Source organism: Thalia democratica, chromosome 3 (assembly GCF_965202585.1).
Source record: "Thalia democratica chromosome 3, ktThaDemo2.hap1.1, whole genome shotgun sequence".
Lineage (NCBI taxonomy): Eukaryota > Metazoa > Chordata > Thaliacea > Salpida > Salpidae > Thalia > Thalia democratica.
In genome coordinates, this window is record NC_139167.1 from 50,180,443 (window position 1) to 50,203,496 (window position 23,054).

Sequence of the window (23,054 nt, forward strand, 5' to 3'; positions counted from 1 at the left end):
ATTCAAAATACAAAGCACTGTACTAAACAAAGATACAAAAGTTATGCAAAAAAACAAAAAACAGTATGACGTAATATTGTACATTACAAATATTCAGTACAAAAATCGATCTACCTTCTAACTAATTAAACAACCAAAATTAACGAAAACAACAGTTATTTGACTACAAAATGCTTCAAACAACAAATTTTGAAGCATTTTATAGTCAAATAACTGTTGTTTTCGTTAATTTTGGTTGTTTAATTAGTTAGAAGGTAGATCGATTTTTGTACTGAATATTTGTAATGTACAATATTACGTCATACTGTTTTTTGTTTTTTTGCATAACTTTTGTATCTTTGTTTAGTACAGTGCTTTGTATTTTGAATTTAACTGGCTGATGATCAGAGCTTTATGAAAAATTAAAGCTTTGTGAAACATATGTTCCAGAATTTTTAAAATCGCCATTTGAATAAATTATATATATATATATATATATATATATATACACTTTAATAGGGAACGGGTCTAAATTGCACGAAGAGAAAAATGCATGAGGTTACTAAATTGCACGAGGCGACTAAATTGCACGAGAACTAAATTGCACGAGTTTACAAAATTGCACGAAGCCAAATTTGCACAAAGTCAAAATTGCACGAGGGCACAAAATTACACGAGTGAACAAAATTGCACGTAGACGATTTTACACCAAGGGTCAATTTTGAACGAGTTACATTTTTGCACGTAAGTAAAAAACTAAAGAAAAAATTAAAATCAAACAAAAAAAAAGCAAAAAAAAAAAAAAAGTTACTGACCGAGGGTAAGGGTTAGGGGAAATAGTGATAGTAAAAATAAAAATAAAAAATTAGCTAATAAAAGTTATAATAAAAAAAATTAAAAGAATAATAATAATTAAAAAAAAAAGCTACCGACGTAGGGTAAGGGTTAGGGGTAACAGTGATAGTAAAAATAAAAAAAATTGCTAATAAAAATTATAACAAAAAAAAAATTAATTAAGCAAAAAAAAAAAAGCTACCGACCGAGGGTAAGGATTAGGGGTAACAGTGATAGTAAAAACAATACTTATACAAAAAAAATCTTACCGAATGAGGGTAAGGTTTTAGGTTATCAGTGATAGTAAAAAAAAAAAAAATAATAATGAAAAAACTTAAAAAAAAATTTAACCCGTGCAAAAGTGACCCATCGTGCAAAAGTATCTTCGTGCAAAAGTATCTTTGTGCAATTTTATCTCCTCGTGCAAAAGTGTCTTCGTGCAAAAGTATCTTCGTGAAATTTGGTGAACTCGTGCAACTTTGTCCCCTCGTGCAATTTTGTACGCTCGCGCAATATAGTAAACATACGATAAGTTGTTCTACTTAATGATAGTTACATAACAATTCAAACTCTTGAAAAAATATTTAAGGGGCAATATCTCAAAAAATAATATGTATTTGAAAGATGTAGAATATAAATTAAAAGTTTCTGATAGTATAACAAATTTGAAGATTAATTATTTAAGAAAATTTTCAAAAGTACTAAAAGTTTGAACATTCTGAAACTTATTTTAGCCATCTCTAAAAAAAAAGCTTAATAGCTAAAAAAATTTGCATGTCGATCTAATTAATATAATTGTGATGGTAAAATGTTTTTGTTTTTTAATCTTAATTAACGTGTTTGAACAATAACACAGAGTTATTAAAACCTGTGTTGTCCAAATTTAAATTGCCCTAATTTGACTAGTCGTTAACCCAATTAGCCATATATAACTTTATTTTTAGTTTTTCGTTTTTATGCAGTACTTAAAAGTTGTAAATATAATACATTCGTTTGAAAAATTAAATCATATTGTATAGTTTGTTTCAGAAAAAATGTAATTAAAAAGTTTACAAATACAAGTTCGCCTTTTAAGAAATATCATTTTGTTAAAGTTTTTCTACATATCTTTGTTAATCTTTTTACTTTATAATTTAGTTGCACAGAGTAAAACATTTATCAGACTCAAGATGGTTTATTGATTTAGTTTTTAAGATCTAAACAACTTGTAAACGTATGGTATTGATTATTTATTTCTCATTTAAACAACTTTTACTTATTATCAGACTAGGGAGTTATTAGAAATATGCAAACAGTTGTGGATGATAGTTTCAAGTTTCTTCGTCATAATTGTATTAAAAGGAAAAGTAACTTGTTTGAAGTATATATAAAAGCTTTAAATATTTTTGATTACTACAGAAAATTTGCTAAAAATACTAAAAATGCTTCTACAAAGTTCTTTATTTATTATTTTGTATGTGTTTTTAGTTATCATTAATTTTTGTTTCATTTGAAACTAATCAGTACAAGGTCAGCTTCAGACTAGGGGTTGTTAGTGTTTTTAATCGGCGGGCTATATGAAGAAAAAATTAGTCCTTGACGGGCCAGAGCTTTGCAATTCTATTTAACCTAAGAAAATAACTCAATTAATAAGTTAATTTTGAAAAAATAAGATTCTACGTGACCTTTTTTTACTATTTCTAGTGTAAGTTTCAAATGTCCTCTAAATTTTGCTCTTCATTTCAAATCTTAAAATATCTAGTAAAATTTTATGTTGATTTAACGGACCATATTTTTCTGCTCTCGGGCTGCAGTTTTACTTTTTGTCGGCTGAATTACACTTAACTTTTGTAAGTTACCTACTTCTAGTTTAAACTGCACTAGTTTTAGATTTTATTTTTTTCTCAAATTGCACATAAAAAAATATCTTATAATACACAGAAGTTATGATCAGTGGTAAAATTAATTTAAAAAACCAGATAAGTTTTTATCTTACTCTAATTTTTTAGCTATTTTAAATTAAAATCAAAAACATTTTATATATTTATTCTATTGTTCAGTAATGTCCAAATAAAAACATGTTTACTTTGTGTGCAGAACTTATTTTTATTAAACTACAGTGAATACTTAGAATTACAGCGAAAACAATAGTTTTTTTTTTTTTATTGAAGTTAATGCAGAAGATCTTTTGATACTCAAATATTAAATATACTATGTTTGATATCAAAAACTTGATAAATTAAACCTACTATACAAATAATTTTAAAGGTTTTTGATAGTTTATATTTATACTAACTATATAATTAAAAAAAAAGTTGCAAAGTATTTTTTTTATATAGCGGTCTGTAGTCTTTAATAAGTCGCGAGCAAATTTTTCTATTAAAAATTGATTCTGGTCCACACTGTATAGAAACATTTCTTTCGTCGGCCACTATTATTTAAAACAGTTAAAAAAGTTACCTTAAAAATTCTGTTTTAAACCTAAAATGTGATATAATAAGCACTAGTAAAGCACTAGTAATTATTAATTATTTATTTAACGGACTAATTGTAAGTATTTACCAGAAATAATTTTTATTATCTTTAGGAAGTATGTTTTTAGCTGAAAAGTTGAGCGGGGCGCAGTTTACTAGCTCCTGATCTAAAAATCAAAAACTTTAACTAAGTTTCTTAACGAAAAACTTTAGTTGTAATTTATAAAAGTATTCTTTGTACAATAAAAGTTATTGAGGATAAACTAAAAAATAACTGTTTCTCGGATAAAGTGTTATTTTTCAACTATTAAATTAAAAAACTGATGTTTATCATCGTTTATCGTACATATGTTCAGTACTTTGTAAGCAAAATGTAGACCATATCAAATGTGGTGAAGCATATAACTTTTAGATATGATAGCTCAGTCGTATTCCCTGATTTAAATCGCAACAGAAAACAATCACAAAAGAAGCCAACCGTACGCTATGTTCTGAGAGTTAGCGACATGCGAACCTGAATTCTATGCTGTATAACGGCGGTTTGGTTCCTTAAAAGTGTCGATTTGCTTCAACTAAGACTACGTTATTAGAGGTTTGCAAAGGTGACCAAATATAATAAGTATTTAGTTTATGAATGTTCTGGTGAGCACAATAAATTTCGTTTTATAAATCAGAGACTACTTGGAAGAATAAGTATTTTTTGGAGGATGAAGTATCAAAATGATGTTATTTTTGCTGTAGTTAGTGTACGGTATCTTTTTATATTTTTTTTGTTTTGTACTTACCGCTGAATCCTTGAGCGCGTCACGAATAATCAGTTTTAATTGCTAGAAGGCCATTATTGTCTAACGTAGATTTTTGATTTTTTTCTAGTTTTATGAAAATATTCATATTTACAGACAAATCGACGTTCAAATTAAAACTTATAGACAGAATCAATTCCGAAATAAATATAACCTTATTAAAAAAAAACTACTTTTGTAAGCAAACTTATTTTGTTGACACAGCTCTTGTTTTAGAGTTAGAATGCAAACTGATTCAAGATTGTATAACTAAAACTCATTAAAAGCAAAGGCAACAATGTTAACTGATCTTTAGTTTGGTTTGCTGCACAACTTAGATTTTCTAACACGTGCTTTACGATTGCCAAGAACTTACCTATTTTATTTATTACCTCCTACTGCCCACCATTCAATATCCTTCGTTGCACGTTGCTATTACGTAAAATCTTACCCACGTAACTCCTACCATGGTTGAAACTAAACTTATATATGAATAACTTTTTTATGGATGGGTGAAATTGTATACCTGTTTATTAGATTCTAATGCTAAGTTTTAAGTAAAAAAAAAAGCTAATTTTGAGTTAAAGATTTATTTCAGTTCGGATTGTATTATTTTTATCAATACTCTGATACATTTAAAAACAAAGTTAAAAAATCTAATATGTTATGTTACCATTGACTTATTACTGTTACATTGGAAATACATAAGTGATTTTCTTTCTATAAACTAATAGATAACCTATAAAAAAATACTTACACATACCAAGTTATATAGAGTTATTTATTGTTTAATTCTTGCTATATAAAGTAAGTAGTAAACAAAGACGTCATACTAACGAAGTATCAAGTTTGAATTTGACCTACTTTTCAAAAGTTAAAAATAAGTATTTTATCAATAAAGTCCAGTTATAGAAATATTTCAAATAATGTTTGATATTATCATTATTAAATTATGTTAATCTAGAAAACTAAAAACTTGTCAACTTTTTAAAACAGTAACATTTTAAAGAGTCAATAGTTTATTAGTTTGGTTTTGTGTATTTAAGTTAAACTAAAAAGATATCATGAGTTAATTTGATATCAGTTACAAAATTTGTTAGAATAAACATAGAACTAAATATAGAAATTTACATAAAAAATAGTTTTTTTGTATCTTGTTTTAATAATTATATGGGTAATAATTATTTCTTTCTGGAGTATGAAAAAGTAGTTTGTAATATAAACTTATACCTAAAAGTTTATTGTTATTGTATAACCATAGTATAAATTTGTTAAATGGAATTATTATTAGTGGAATGATTAATATTGCAAACGACATTCAATTGATAGTTTTTTAAAATATTTACAACTAAATAAAAATATGCAAATTAAATATTTTATTTACTACCAGGTATCGGTGGCAAAAAAAATCTGACCTTTTCAAGTATAATAATATAGTAAACTGCACATAGCAATGTTGCTTATCTATAATGTGATATGTAATGAAAAATAATGATTAACTATAATCATTATAGATAAGCAACATTGTTATGTGCATTTTACTACTTTATTATACTTGAAAAGGTCGTAATTTTTTTGCCACCGAAACCTACTAGTAAATAAAATATTTCATTTGTACATTTTTATTTAAATAAGCTCTTTACATTTCAGTAAATCGAGCAATCTTTTTTAGTTAAGACAAATAACTACATAAAAAATTTACAACAAAAGTTATTATAATTTCCATAATTTCCATAATTTATATATTGCGTCACCATACGTATGCAAAAACTTTCAATGAAACTTCTTTTTCTAAAGTTTTTTAAAGTTTTAAAATGTCAGTCAAGCACTTTTTTCTGGTTTTAACCTTTTTCTATATTAATGTTGAAGCGACGACAGAATCTATTTTTAGTTCTTCCGCAGACAACACAACTGCAAATACATCAACAAATCAACAAAACGTCGAAAACAGAATTGCCAAACAAAACATAAGCAATCGACTAGGACCAGCGCTGGCAGTTAGCATCCCGTTGTTTTTTGTTATTGGAGCATTAGTAGCATTACTTGTGTACAACTTTGTACCAGAAAGTAAAAAGAAACAAGAGCTCCCTGAAAAGAAGCTGCTCTTCAAAGTTAGGCAGTCTATAACTCCTCAGAGGAGAGTTGAAAATAGCGTCATTGGTTTGGGAAAGACTGTGTCGGTTACATCTGTAATGCACCACTCATGGAGAACTGCTATGGACACGAAAAAAGTTCGGAGTAATATTGAGACTATCAATAACTAAAAACTTATTATAGTGACAAAGGTCGACTTTACTTTTTTTACTCAAGAAAATTAACAATAAAGACTAACATTAAAGTCTTACTTACCTTTTAAGCTATTGAAAGTTTCAAAGATTACTTGCTTAATATGTCATTAACTCCAAAAATGCATCCAAGTTTTTTTTCAACATTTAAGTATAAAAAAGTTATAGAGAGCTTGTAAATTTCAGATGCATTGTTAATAATTTTCGAATAAAACTTTTATAACTTCGTACTGTTATAAAATGTACACTTTTATTACACTCGTACATGCTTCATTTTAAATGATTTTTAGTTTATTAATTTTAAGAATCTATTTATAATTTAAAAAAAAGCTATATTGTAGTTTACAGTAATAAGAATTCCTGAATTGGATATAAAAAAAAAATAAACAAATGTACTTTTTTTCAAATTAAGAACTTTATAATTTAATACTTTTACAGAGCTATTTATAAGACAGCTTTTTACTTTGAATTACAACTTGTAAACAGAACTCCTACTTACACAGATATTTATAGAAGATCTTAAGTTTAGGATAAAGTATACAAATGTTGCTGTACAATTTTAAAAGATTAAAGTTATAAAAACTAATTTTATGATAAAATATAGTTTTAAATTTAAGTTTAAAGTATTAAACAAAATCAAAATCAAATCTTATTTGAAAACTTTTTATCTTACTTTAAATTAGTATCTTAATTAAACTGTTTCAAAATATTTTAGTTGTATATACATTCTTAAATTAAAATTTATTGAAACTCATTGAAATTGAACAAAAATAATGTGGTGATTCATTTTTGTTTTATATGTAAGATGTACCATTTATATATTTTTTCTAGTTTATATATTTTTACAGTTAATGAAAGTTTCAATTGTGTAAATTCGAGTTATAGTTACTCATGGTATCAATCTATACAACTTTGGGTTCTTTTGTTTATAAAACACTTAAACACAATCATAGTCACTGTTTGTAAATTCTAAAAAAAAAACTAAAATAAATGCCAAATATTTTCATTTAATGTTAAGAGCATTTAGACCAACAAACTTTAGTTTTATAAAATTTTGAAAACTTTACAATACCTTTAAACTTGTAATATCCTTTATAAATATGATTTATTTCGATTAAGCATTAAGCAATTGGACTATTAACAAAAAAAAAACGTCATGAATTCAAGAACTCCAACAAAACATTCAAGTGCCGCTGCTTTTAACATTTCAAAAAAGTGAAACTAAGCGATATTTTTAGCCAAGTTCAAGTCTAAGAAACGTAAAATGTTTGATTTAATAAAACCATTGTTAAGCTTGATCCATTCAAAAATTTAATGTGGCGTTATCGGCTAAAAGATGGTCATCGAGTACAAAAAACAAGGCTTAACTAAGTAAACAAGCAGCAAAAATATCAGTATCTCGTTTGTGTAATAGAAGTTCTTAAGTAGAAGTTCAAAAATAGATACAAAAATATAACTTTTGAGAAGGTATTAATTTTTTACGATGTCTGCGATGAATTTTCAAATTTTTTTAAGATATTTTTTTTCTTAAAGCATTTAGAAATAGTTTTTCATAAAATAAAGTATTAGTGATGATAACTTTAACACAAGAATTAATTTCAAGATTTGATTCGATAATATGCAAAGTTAAAATTCATATTTCTTACTATTTATTACGTTGAAAACTAAAATTTAACAAAAGTACCTCGTATTAAATTTATAACATTACTTTTATTTGCTTTAGTAAAACTATTGCATTTACTTAAGTAATACATACTAATTAAAGTTCATGAATGAAAACGAATAAGTATATTTTCTTTTGATCTACTAATTTAACAAAGAGTGTAGAAAGTTATAGGCTATTGTACAAACAAACTACAAAATAAGCCAAGGCTAGATTTTACTACTGATATAATTGAGTTTAAGTATTTATCGTACTAGTTTCCAGTACAAAATTTGTTTTTGACTTTAACAAACACAGATTACAGAAACTTTGGTGAATTAAGCTTGCTATAATTTAGTTTAGTGCAGTTAAGTTTTTTTTAATTATAAAGCTGTTTAAAAAAGTGTGTATTTGTTTTGTTTTCTTTATTGATATAGTTATGTTTATAATTTTCGGTAGTCTATTTGGCGTGTTTGAATTTGAACTGACTTTAAAGTGACGTCACAAAGAGTACAAAAGAACAAGAGCTGCTTAAAACGCTGTTACAAATACTCAAGCAGTTTTACAATACCAACTGGTTTTTAAATGGAAAAAGCAAACTTTTAATTTAACTTTCATTAGCTCTAGTTTAAAAAGTGAACAGCAAAATGAGCGCAAAGAAAGCAGCAAGGATTACCTTCGGAGGTTGCAAGCACCTTATGACGTCATTTCAAGAAAGAACAGACAGTGATGACGACATCGTTGTTACTTCGGGAGAAATACCATCCAATCAGGAGGAAGTCAAGGGACTTTTCGACGTAGTAAAGAGAGATTTTCGCTGCTCGACGGCTGCGATTCTTAACCGACCGTTGTACGAAAATCCTGAAACTGGCAAAAATCGTAACCACATTCCGATCAAGAAACTTTCTTATGTAAAAGTCAGTAAACAAATTTTTGTTTTTATTCTATTTTGATATTTTATTAAATAAAAGCTTAAAAATTAACAGATTGTTCATATGGCGTGTGTTTCTTAGTGTTTATATATTGTTTTATATAGAATTTTATATTATAAAAGGTTTTCAAAAGCTTAATTCTATATTATTGTCACCAACACTCTTAATTGTCAATCAAGACAAGTGTAAGCTTATTATTATTAAAAGTCTTATAAAAATATTGTCTTTATTTTTGTTGTGTTTAGTTTAGTCTCATATTTTCATAGGAAGCGTATTTGTTGCAAAATCAAAGTAAAGAGATAGAGGTATACTTTCAGTTTAAAAAAAATACTTAGTATTCATTTAAACAGTATTAACTTAAATGTTTCAAAGTTTTGATACAAACGAAACTTTCAAGTGTTATTTTTGAAAGCTTTGATGCTTTATGAGTCTGTAGTTTTAATGCTAAACTAACAAACTCATAATTTTTCTTGAAACAACGCTTTGTTTTTTTAATTTTTCAATTTTTAACTTATTTAATATGTTTTACTTTCAAGGAAATGCAAAGGAAAGTATCTTTGTCTTTAGAACTAAAAAATCAAGCTGACGAAGAGCTTAATAACGAAAACTACCGAAGTGCAATAAAGCTGTATCATCATTCTTTGTTATATATAAAAGGCATGTAATAATTTTAAGACTTGTTTATTCTATTATGTTTTAAGTATATAATTTTTTTATATTGTATTTATTAGTCCTTGGTTTCAAAATATTTTCTAAATTTAATAAAGCACTTATAAAACAAAGCTAACAATCAAATTAACATTTGGCTTTAAGCAAAAACTTTACTTAGATAATTTAATTTAGAGCCTAATACAAGCTGGTTACTAATAGTAATTAAAGTAATTTGATTTTCAAACTAGGAAAAATTAAAATTATATTTTGTTCTTTGATATACATATTTCAAATCAAAACTTTATGCACAAGTAACACTTGTTATATACCTTATATAATTTTTTTTTAGAATTCCTAACTTTAAAATTGTCAAATATGTTTTTTAATACTTCTTTTTTTTTCATGATTTTTTCTGATTTGGTCTAATTAAAAAAAAAGTAAAGTTACTCAACTTTCCTTTTAAAGTTTAGAATATGAACTAAAAAATACCTATAAACATTGAATATGAAAAAAATAGTTGTATCTCATTTGTATAAACTATAACATAAAAATACAAAATATACTCATATTGGTTTTACTTTTTTAGTATGAGTTTGAACTTTTATAATAAGTGATAAAAAATAGCCTTTATTCAGTAATTTTTTTTCAATTTAAAGGATTAGATCCTGATGAAGGTATAACTCTCTATGAAGAAACGTGCACTAAAAATTCTTTAAGAACAATGCCAGATAAGCTGAAAGAAATAAAAGTGAAAGCAGAAATAGACATTTGCTCGAGCCTAGCTGGTTAGTAAAAAATATATTTTAGTGCTACATAAAATTCAATATTAACTAAAATATTAAGACCTGTTTATAAACTTATTAAACTTGAATTAAAATTTTTTAATCAAAGTCATAAGTAATTGTATTGCACTTTTATGTTGCATTTAAAAGAATTTTGAAACAAAGAGTTATGGTGATTTGTTACAATTTATTTTTTTTGCTTTTATTGAACTTTGTCTTTAGCAAAATTTATTATAAATTATCACGTTCAGTCAACAGTCATGACAAAAGTTTGCTTTTCAAAAACAATTTTGACACATTATAATTGATTAGTAAATCTTAAACAAACAATGTGCAAACTATAAGTTTAAGATAACACCTCAAAAACACTTTTAAGTTTACTAAAAATAAAACAAAAGCTAATGTTTTTTTTGTTTGATTATTTTATACATTTGCTTTTTATAGCTCTACAGAAGATAAACAAATTGTAGTTGTTTTGTATCAAAAAATTACCTATTGTCAATTTTGTTAAATTTTTGAAAAAAAAAGTGCTGAAGAATAATATATGAACAATTTGCTAATCATTTGTGTACTTTAGAATTAAGAAAAAACGAATAACTACACAAAATATTTTTCTTTTATATTTCTTGCCAAAGTACACCATCGCAATGTGTTAATAAAATATATTTAGAAAATAGACCTAAGTAAAATATGTAAACTAAGTTGTAACCTAATTTTAATCGTTATCCTGTACAAATTTCAATAACAAGTATTGAACTATAGACGGTTATGATAAAATTATTCAACTGAGTACTTAAAACAAGTACGTGCTTGTTAAATTACTACAAAATAATAGCATTTCGATTTTAAGATGTATTATGAAATTTAAACTAGATGTGGGAAGCTTATCTAGTCGGTAGAACAATGTTACGGTCTTTTGTTCTTAACAACGGGCCGGATTTATAAAACATAGACTTTCGCTTGCCTCTGTACTTTATAAATTTGTACTAAAAGACTTTGTTTTATGATTTAGCCGCTAAATTATAGAAAACTAATAATTAAAATATTACCAGCACAACTTCCTATCAATTAAATATACATTATATTTGTTTATTTTTATAACTAAAAAAGTATGTTACAAGCTGGATAAATATGTTTGACGGACCAGATCTGTCCTGTGGGTTTTGTGTTGCTCAAACCTGCTTTAAAAGACAAGTTTAATTTTAAGCCATTAAAAGTAAATCAAAAAAAAATGATAATCATTTATTCAATAGTTTTTAAATGAAAATTAATTCAGTTATTTTCTTACCTCAATGACAATAGTTTAAGTAAATCTATAGTTCTTTTAAGATTCAAAAAACTATAAAAGTTTTTAGGTTTTACACTTGTTTCCTATACCTCAATTAACTTATCTTAAAAAAACTTTAATTTTTTTAAATTCTATCGTCACAGACCTTAATTATACTATGATTTTTTTGTTTTAATCTAACAACAAGTAGGTCCAAACTTTGTTTATTATCGCTTAAAGAACTTTTTTATTATAAAAAGTAGTTGATAAAGCTGTCTCTAACGATTAAATATTAGAAATTGAAAATATTTTAAGTGAAATAAATTTAAGTGATATGAAACTAGTCAGAAATATTTCAAACTTGTATTTCAAATTTCTCTTTATTGAGAGTTATCGCAGTTTTTCAAAAAAAAAGTTATAAGAAATCAAGAAATGAAAGTAATTATACGTGTAAAAACAAAAGTTTGGAATATTATATATATATACATATTACATATTTAAATATTTTTTTAAGTATAAAGTATTTTATCACTTAACTGTAATTTTTTGGGTGAGTGTCAAATATGCACAAATGGACACTTTTCACGAAGATACTTTTGGACAAGTTTAAAATTTTATTTCTTATTTCTTCTTATTATTATTCATTTCTACTTTTACTATCATTGTTACCACTAACCCTTACCCATGGTACTTTTTTCTTTATATTTTTTCAACTATTACTGTTTCCCTTAACTCTTACCCTTGGTCGGTAACTTTGTTTTCTTCTTCTTTTTTTTACTATTATTTTTTGATTTTTTTTTCAGTTTTTTTTTTTATTTCTCTTTTTTTTTACTATCACTGTTACCCCTAACCTTTATATGCTTGGTAGGTAATTTTTTTTTCTACACTCGTGGAAAAATGACCCTTCGTGCAAAACGAAACCCCCTGTGGAAAAGTGACCCTTCGTGCAAAAGTGTCTTCGTGCATATTTGACCCGTACCTAATTTATTTATAAATTAAGTGACAAAGTTTTACTTTACAAACACGAAGACTTTTTTTTCTTAGTATACAAACTTTCTACTTTTTACTTTTACTATTGCAATCATACTAACATACAAAACAAATATGTTGGTGTAGTATTTTTAATCCAAATGTTATAAGTTCTGATATACTTTTAGTTGCTCAAAAAATTTTATAAGCTTATCTTCTGACTAAGTAAGAACATGTTTTGTTAATATACAAAAATGACTCTTAAAAATGGGTAAAAAATTATAAATATTGTTTGTACTTCAAACTTCTTTTGATCAAAATTACTTTTGTTGTGGAGCTTTACAAACAGTCCATATAAATTAGCTACACAAGTTGAAGAATACTTTATAGTTTTATAATTTTTTTTGAATAAAATTTTAAATAAAAATTGTTCCGCAGTTTGCCTTATGCACAAGAAAAACCCTCCGTACAAACGAATAAAGGAGTATTCCCTCCGCATCCTAAACATGCAACCAGACCACTTGAAGGCGCTTCTGAGGGCCGGCATGGCATGCTACCACCTTCAAGAACTGGAGCTGTCGAGATTTTACTTGAACGCAGCCAAAGACGTCTCAAGCAGCAACGATCCAGCAACAGGTCGCTCTCACTGCCTGCAATGTCAAACTTTGTTTGAAAACGTCATACAGTCATCCTAGTAACATATTACACTTTTTTTAGATTTGCTAACATCAACCTTAAACCCATGGGTAGCTTCAAAAACGTGCAACTAACTTGCATATTGCTGAGCTTGCATAGTTTTTATTTTTTATGTTAGTTTTATTTTTGTTCATTAAACCTTTTTTTTTTGGTTTGTTATATGTTTGGGTAAGGTGGGTAGGGATAAGGGTGCAGAATATATATATATAAATATATAAACTATTGCAAAAAATCGAGTTTAAAAAAAATATAAGATAAGTTTCTTAAAAAAAAATGTTTGATCATCAACTGTAAGTTCAAAATGAATTGAACTTTTCCCGAGATTAATAAAATGTTACTCAAAAAAAAACAAAAAACAGTGTGACGTAACTACAAAATTTTGTAGATAGTTTCATTTTGAACCTACAGCTGATGATTAAAATCAATTTTATTATTTTTATGAAACATGTGTTCTGTTCTTTTTAAGTTCGAATTTTCGCAATAAGTTATTTAAAAGTCCCTCAAGTAGGCTCTGTGAATGGTAATTTAGTTTGTACAACCACATTATTTTCTATAAATACATATACATTAAAAATTATGCAAGCTCAGCAAATATACAATGTAGTTGCAGGTTTTTGAAGCTACTTTAAACCCATCAATAGTTGCATCAATAGTTAAATCTTTTAAATTGTTTACTTGCTTTATGTTTTAGAATATTTTCATTGGTGTAGTTTTTATTAACTTCAAAATGATAGTTTTATTTACTTAATTGCTTTAAAGCATGTTCAATCAGTTATTTAGAAAATATAAACTTTGTGTTTTATTTTTTTATATTGACAGTCTCAAGTTTATTTTTGGTAAGGTTAAAAAACTTATGTAGTATTTATGTTTACGAATATAAAAATATAATAATTTATTTTTTAGTTTTACACTATTATCATTTTATGACAAACTTAGTTACCTAGTACACTTTTTTTCAATATATACATTATCCACTCTATTTAATACTTCATTATACAAAGCAGTTTGTTAATCTTGTTTAATTGTTTTTTTTACTTGTGTAGTTTTATGCAACAGTTTTTTATCCATCCCAAAGTTTATGTCGTTTTTGTTTGAAAGAACTTTAAAAAGTAAAAGTAAATAATTATTTTTAGTAAACAAATTTGTATAAAAAACTTATAAAACTTTAAATTGGTTAGTACGTTAAAACTCTTGTTTTTGTTTAGATTCAAGCTACAGTGTCTTAAAAAAGTATTTTTTACAAATTCGATTTAGTCCAAATGAATATTTATCAAGTTTTATTCGCTTTTATAGATGTTTTAGCTCGCAAAATTTCTAATAATGAAATTCTAATAGCAGATATCATATAACTGTTTGTAAGTTTTATAATAATTTTAGATACTAGTGTAAGTTTTATTCTTTTCTTAGAAATTAACTTATTTTTTAAGAACTAAAAAAAATTATTTTTAATGTTCAAATACAATATTACGCACTTGAGTTTGTTTTTTGACATAGTGTTTTATACTTAAAAGAGGATTGGCAGCCGTTTGAAAGGACGGGGTACTCTTGACTTAAAAATATATCGCTTAAATAAAAGAAAAAAAATCCTTTGCAGGTTTAAGTACTTTAAAAATTTTTTGATTAAATAAAGTAAACATTTATAAGCGACTTGTAATGATACAAAGATATAGTAGAGAGAAGTTTACTCAAAATCAAAACAAAACAATTCTTTAACTTTGCCTAAAAATGATGAACTTGGTCTGCAGTTTGGTCTGCAGTTTGCAAAACTTTAATTAAAGCAATGACCACATAAAATAAACTTACTATAATTGTTGGACAACGGTATATATCAGGGTTTCCCTAACTTTTTTTATAAGGCCCTCTTTGAGTAGATTAAAAAAACTATTGCCCCCTCCAATAATATATATTAAAAACTACCCTTTAATACGCATAAGACTTTTTTCTTCATCATCAAGTCAAGAATATGTAGTGTAAGTTTCTAGGTATGTCCTTGTGGCCACCTAAATTTCTAAAACTTTCCAGTAATACTAACTACTAGTTATAAATTACCCCTACATACGACTTTTGTCCTATTTTTTTGCTCTTCATCATCAACTCCAGAATATCTAGTGAAAGTTTCAAATTATAGTCTCATGGTGCATAGGGGTCTCTAGGCTCCCTTTTGCAGCTTGTGGCCACCTTTAGGAAACCCTGGTATACATAGTACTTCAAGATGTATTACAACAATTCTCTAATTAAGTTAAATCATTTACCTTAAATCATTAAACTTAAATATTTATATATATTTATTTAAGTTTTCGGCACTTATCAATTTACAATACAATATTTAATACTCAATGAAAAAAATAAAAATAGTTATAAAAATTTGGACCTTTAAAATAAAATCAAAAGAACAAATTTAAGTTAGGTTAGAAATTTTTTTTAAGAAAAACGACCCTTAAAAGTATGTAGAAGTATATAAAAAGTACATTAACAATACATAAGATTCCATGTACAAATAGATAAAAATAAAAATACAGCAATTTATGAGTACATCTTCTAAAAATAAATCTTAACATTTCCTTACTTACTTACTTATTAATTCTGTTCTAGAATTAAGTGCTATTTCGAGTCATCAAGTGCTTTTCTTAGTCAACTGTTTGCAAAATTCATATTTTTTATCTTAAAATTATTTTATTTATTGTAGAATCTAAACTAAGCTTTAAGTTTAGTAAGCAAACATAGGTTATTTAAAGTTTCTAAATAATTTTAAACAAAATTTTTAAACAATATAATTTTAATAATATTTTTAAAAACGTGTTTTTACAGACACAGAGGTGAAACGATACTTGGAAAGAGTTGAAAAAAAGTTAAAAAGTTTGAAAACAGTTCACTTTCAAGTGTCTAAAACAAGTAACACTTCAAATGTTCCGCACTGAATGTTCCAAGTCTTTGAATTTTTTTTTTGACACACTCAATCTACTACTTTATTAGAACTTAGTTCTAACTTTTGATTAAAAACTTAAATGGTAGAAGTGAGTTTTTTAAAAGGGACTAAAAAACCTACAAGTGTATAATTTACAAAAATATTGTTTTCTAAATAGTTTAGTATGTAATAAAATTGGTTTAAAAAAACCACATAAGAAAGCTGTTTTAAACCTTAAAAAAAACAGAATCAGAGATCTTTCGTTTAAATCTGTAAAGAATTATTTGCTTTTAAATATAACTAATAAATACATTTTTAGTTTGGATTTTAAATAAGGAATAAATATTCAAATATATTAAAGAAAGTACTTAAATATGTAAAATTGTTGAACAGTTCACTGTAATGTATTACATATTGATATATATATATATATATTTATAATATAAAAAAACAACTAGTTTTCAAATCGTTTACTTAGTTTCGATGCTTTATGCATCTCCTCAGAACGATAATAAAGAACAAAGTAAGATTTTTAAAGAATAAAACAAAAAAACACATTGTGACGTTTCAACTAAAATTGAATAATTTTAGTTAGTCTATTTTAAAAACAACTTATGTACAAGTTAACTTATCTTTGCTTTGTTTGTTCTTGTTTTTAGATTTATTTTGTTGTTATTTTTTCGTTATTATTTAGTGGTTTTGGTTCTTTTGAAATACATATTTTGATTATGTAGGCAGGGTTACTGCCTTTCTTTTCTTTTATTTAATGATAAATATTTTTTAATTTTTTCAATCTCGTATTTTCCAAGCAACATAAATGGCATGTTTTATTGTTTTTTGGTTTTGTTTTGGTTCTGCAGAGTATTTCCCATTTTAAATTATAGTCTTTTTTTGCGTCTTTTAATTCCCAAATATAGTTCGATAGTTCGGTATTGTGTCTTTTTAATTTGTTAATAAAACTTGCTTTATGGTTGCTATATCTGTTTTTAAATGTTGTACTGGTGGAACCTACGTAAAATTTTGTTATATCATCTGTTTTTATAGTAGCTTGGTAGATTATATTTTTTGATAGGCAATTATTGTTTAACGGGCATTTTTCTTTCCTGCAGTTGCAGGTTTTTTCTTGTTGTTTGAGGTTTAGGAATTTTTGTTTTAAAATTTTCCATACAGCTATAAGAAATTTTGAGTGTGTATCTGTTAAAGATTTTGTGATATGGGTGGTTTGTGTCAAAGTGTTTATTTACCAGGTTTAAGAATTCTTTGCCTATTTTAGTTGCTACAGTTAGGGAAAAAGGTGGGTTGAAATAAATAATTTTTCGTTTTCTTTGTTTTTTCATTTGCTTTTTGGTACGTTAGGTTGAATTTGTAGTTGGCGGATTTTAGTGCTGATTGATAACTGTGTTTTATACGGTTAAATGATTCTTCGTTACTTGATAAATTGTTTAGTCTTTCGTTAATAGTTATAGGTAATTGTTTTAATATTTGATTAGGGTGGTTTGATTTGTTGTTTACGTAAAAGATGTCCGAGTTTGGTTTTCTGAATGGGATGTATGTTTTGTTGGGTAAGTTTAGTTCGATATCTAAAAAATCTGTTATAATTAGGCCTGCATCTACTGTTATTTTAAATCCCCATTTGTTAAATATTTTGTGTAAATTTTTTGTGGTATTTTCTATGGTTCTCGGCGATTTAGATTGGATGACCGCAAGGTCATCGTCTCTATATATGCCGAATTCTTCTTCATTGAATACATTAGTTTTTTTTTATTTCGCTTAGCATGAAAAGTCCTACCATGTCGCACACTTCGGCTCCATTGTAGGATCCCATGCTAACGTTAAATAGGTCAGAGGTGTTTATTTTTTCCCATGTTTTGTTTTCGTGAAAGATTGTAGATTTGCAGGAATGCAGTATTAAGTTTTGATCATTGATTGTGATTGGTGTGAATTTTTCAGCAAATTTTAGTGAATTAATTAAAGTTGTTTTTGTTATAGATGGGTAAAATTTAGTGATATCGAATTTTATGAATCGGGTTTTAGGGGTTATTTTTAGTTTATTGAACCAGTTTATAACGCTGTCAGTGTTTTTCCATTGATTTAGTTTTGAGCCTTATATTGTTCTTTTATTTATTGTGTCTAGTTTAGCTTTTGTGAATTTGTTAAAAGGGGATTTGGAGGGGTTTAAAACTCTGCAGTTTAGTTTGTTTGGAAAATCTTTTTTGTGGTCTTTGATTGTAATGAATGCAGGTTTTTGTTCTATTTTTTAATTTTGCCTTTTACATTATATTTGATGATGAATTTATAGGTTTCTTCATTTAGTTTTTCAATTATTCCTGGGTCTGATTTTTTGTAGTCTGATGTGATATTTTCTTTCAAAAGTTTATTGTATGTATTTTTGTCTATTTTGTAAGTGTTAGTTGATTTGTCAGAAAAAATAAATAATTAGTCTATAATATATATATGTTAGTTTTCAAACCTTTAAGGAGTTTTAATCGGATAAAATAAATGTAATCTTATAAGACTTATTTTTAGGAATGATTTGAGTAGTTGAAGTTCAAAAACAAATTAAGTCAAGTAAATAATTTATAAATACCAATCTATAATGATGTACTGTTAAAATTTGTTTATTATATAGAACCAATTTAAGTATAAGATTTATTCACAGGAATAAAAAAAATATTTTCTTAATTTAACACAATTAACACAGTTTAAATAGCAATAAATATATTAAAGCTAAAGGGAACAGATGTTTATCACCTGTTCTAGAACCTAAAAGCAGTAATTCAACTTCTTTTTAAATACAAATGTATGAAGCACAATAACAAGACTAACTTAATTGCTTGTACTTTAACTATTAAACTAAGAGACAGATTTTTGCTTGGTGCATGTTTGTTAAGAAAGAAAACGAAAAACAGCTAACACATTTTTATAACAGCATCTTTATAAAACAGTTATTGTATAACGTTTAGTTCTTTATAAACAAATTGAAAAAAATCATGATTAACATAACTTATAAAAGTTCAAAAATAACATTACTCAACAACGTAACCATTGGCACTTGCACAAATAATTATAACATTTTTTTAAGTGCTTATAGCGTTTCATACTATAAATTAATGAAGAAATTTATGGAGTAAACAATTTATACAGTAATTAATCGTTATTATACATACACATATATATATTAAAAAATCACAACGTTTTACAAATACAATTGTTTCACTATTCTGTTAAACAGAATAGATCTTCAGTTTGTTTATTGTGATACAGTGCTTAATCACTTATACGGACTTCACTTATCCGGACGCTCACTTATCCGGACAGTTTTGGTCAATAAAAAGTTGAAAACTTTTTCAATATTAAGCACTAACATTTTGGCATGATACAAATATTTAAGCTTGCATGGTTTAATAAAATTTTAAGTGATTTTATAAATTCCAAAATTTTGTTAATTATTATGAGTTATGATACTAGTAAAGATTACGTTCTATCTTTTTTCAAAACTAGTTAAGTTATCAAAATTTTAGTTTACTTATTAGATTATTTTTTAGCTTACTATCAGTGTCAGCCAAAAGCCATGCCAAAATAAGTTTCACAACTTATTGAATTCCGTGAGTTTTCTGCTGAAAACGTGAAAAAACTACAAATATAAAACAAACGTTTATTCTTTTTTATTTAAGTAAAAATTCCAATAAAAACTAATTTGTTAGAGAGTGACATTTTTCCGTCAAATTGACTTTAAACTTAGTCAAAGTTTTTCGTTTATTTAAGTCTGTTTTTTCTTTTTTGTTTGAAAAGTTTGAAAAGTTTTTTTTTTGAGAAAGAGATAGTTTTACATTGTTTTTTGTTTTTAAAGAGAAATTTAGTTTATATTTTCTCTTAAACAAGCATTAATTTTAAATTAATAGTTAGGGCAGGTAAAATTACAAATGATAAATGAGCCTCAACGTATATTTTTGCAGAGTGTTAGTAAGTCTGTTTTTTCTACCTTAGAAAAAATTGATTAATTAACCTAAATTTTAGCTTTTATTATTTATCATTTTATTATACATTACTCACAATTACTATTTATTTGTTTTTACCACAACAATTTGTATTGCGATATATGCAGAAGCTATATTATTATATCAAAAAAAAAGATTTTTTCTACTTATTCGGATTTTTAGTTATCCGGACATGTTTACAGAAAAATCTTTCCCAACGTGTCCGGATAAGTGAATAAGCACTGTAATATTTTAAAACATAAGTCAAAGTGTACATAAAGTTAAGCAAAAACTTTAAGAATTGTTACGTCACTAAGTGACAATAATTTTTAAATTAACATGCATACGATTATATAGAACACTTTTACATAAATAAAAAATGCTCATATCCTAATAAGTTTTCAATATATAATAATGTTTTGAACTGAATCAAAGTTCTACTTCAATAGTTACAAAATTTCATTGATTCTTTCTTATTTGTTCACCCTAAGCACAACAAGTTGTATTTAGTAATACTCATGAAGGCTGAATTAAACATTGTTTACAGATATTCTTTGTTTCAAAAGTACCTTTGTTTTATACAAACTTTCATATCAAGCGTTTTATAAAACTTATTCGCAGCAGATTCAAGTCAATTTTGTTAAGTTAACATAGTTAATTAATATTTTAGCTAAAAATAATATATTTTTATAAACTATAATAGAACCTCGAAAACAGTAAAACTAATTATTTTAAAACATAAGTATATGATCTACAACAACAAGACTAGGTAATTTTTATATATTTAAACTATCAAATTTAAAGACCAAGTTTTCACTTGGTTCACGTTTATTATGAAGAACAACGAAAAAGTAGCACACGTATTTTTATAACTGCAACTTTATCAGTGAACTAATTTTTATTGTAAGTTTAGTGCTTCATACACATTAAATAATTAAAATAGCAAAAAATTTAAGGAGTAAGATAACTTATATAAGCTTAAAGATAAAATCTTATACAACTCGACATTGGCACTAATACAAATTATTATAACAATTTAAAATTGCGGAGTAAATCACTTGTAAATTAGACGTATATATTTTTATATATAATTTTATAAGAAATTGGCACCGGCACTATTCATTTCACTGCAGCTACTACGCTCACAACAAAGAGGTACTTTACCACGTAATCACGAACAGTACTCGGGTACCGATTGTGGTAGCCAAGCCTTGGATGTTTTGGAAATCAATTCCGCCGTCATAAAACAAATCAGCCACGGTGTTTGTCTCAACGAGGTTATCGGCCGCCAAGCAGTTGTTTACTTTGTCCATGAAGTACTGGTGCATGGTCCTCTGGTCATTTTCATCGACCACGTCTGGTCCAACTTCAACTTCGTCACCGATGAGATCTCTGTTTGCGTCAAAGAAAACCCTCGCAATGGTGGTGTTGAAGTGGTAAATCGTTTTGCTCACTTAAGTTTCTAAAAGTTAATAGTGTTAGATAATTGAGCTGGATGAATAATGTGTTAAACTTACTAAACATTTACAGTTAACAACTTTAAGTGTTGAATGATCAATTGCTTTGTTTGGTATATCAAATAGTTTAAAATAGGATGATAAGTTAAATTAGCGCTGCAGCATCGGAGTACTTATATAATTAAAAAAATCAACTTATTTATGTTAGACTACTAATTTATTTTCATGAAAAATTTATTTATCGAGCATAATGACTTCAGTCTAATCTAAAGTAATGAAAAATTAGTTAGGAGTAGCTGAACTTACAAATTAGTTGAGTTTTATCAAAAACATTACAAATCTTCATCTAGTTTAAACTTTTATTATTTAGTTGTTTATGTACGCTAGACATTGTGTTTGGTAGAAAAAATCTTTAGAAACATTTATATAACTTTTTATAAATATAATTACTATAACTCTTATTAACAAATTGTTAAAGATAAATTTTGACAGATAATTTTAATTAAGTTTATGTATTTTTGTACTATTTTGTTTATACTTATCAATTTTTTTAGTAAAACATTTCTCTTTAAAAAATATTACTTTTTGTATATCCCTTTATATAATACATATTAAACGCAAAGTTTTATAACAAAAAGTTTAAAATTATTTTAAGTAAACAAGTAATAAACTGAAATAAATAGTTCAAATCTCGGGACAGTGTTAAACAATAGACTTAGTTATTTGTACACTTTTTTTAATAGCTAATCTTTAATTCTACATTATTAGTGAATTGTAGTTTTTGATTAAAACTATGAAAAGTGGTTAAATGACTGAAATAGATTTACAACTAATGACTTTTTATAGCAATTTTTTTTTTAACAAAGCCTTTCAATAAGTGAAAGCACTTTTCGTACTAGTTTGTGTAAGATTAAAATTCCCTAAAAACTAAAAGCAAGGAAAAAGTTATATATATAGTTTATTAAACGACAAAAAATACTCAAAATATTTAGCCCTACGACATAGTGCACAAAACAACCTTTCGGTTATCGAGTCGCACACCATAGATACTTTTTAATGTCTTGTCCAGGACAAGGTGTTAATTATCTTAAATAAAAGATCACTATATTTTCAATGATAAAAATATACTAACTTTTATATCATTTAGTTTAAAAAAACTGAAACCTTACTTTTAAGTTTTTAAAATAATTTATTTTTAGTAGAAACTATTGATGTTTGTGAATAAAGATCTAGCATGCTTTTCTTGAAACTATTCGATTTAGTTAAATATATGAATTTCAATTGATTTTAAAGTTTACGATTCTTTTATAATTTATCATAGAAATTTGTGCAGTATTATTTTTTTGTTGTTAAAGTTTATTTTAAGTTGATATTAAAAAAATATTTTAATTCGATTTCATAGCTTCTGTAAGGAAAAAAAAACTACATATGTTTAGTGTTGCT

General features: G+C 25.9%; 1 protein-coding gene across 1 annotated transcript; it reads left to right on the top strand.

Moving 5' to 3' along the window:
* Positions 1-8,587: 8,587 nt before the first annotated feature.
* On the top strand, positions 8,588-16,425 carry LOC145831721 (tetratricopeptide repeat protein 9C-like). Its single transcript, XM_082939032.1, has 5 exons — positions 8,588-8,892; positions 9,444-9,564; positions 10,215-10,343; positions 13,015-13,212; positions 16,081-16,425. Exons 1-5 carry the CDS (start codon positions 8,623-8,625, stop codon positions 16,188-16,190), a joined length of 828 nt encoding a protein of 275 aa, XP_082795158.1. The 5' UTR covers positions 8,588-8,622; the 3' UTR covers positions 16,191-16,425.
* Positions 16,426-23,054: the final 6,629 nt, after the last annotated feature.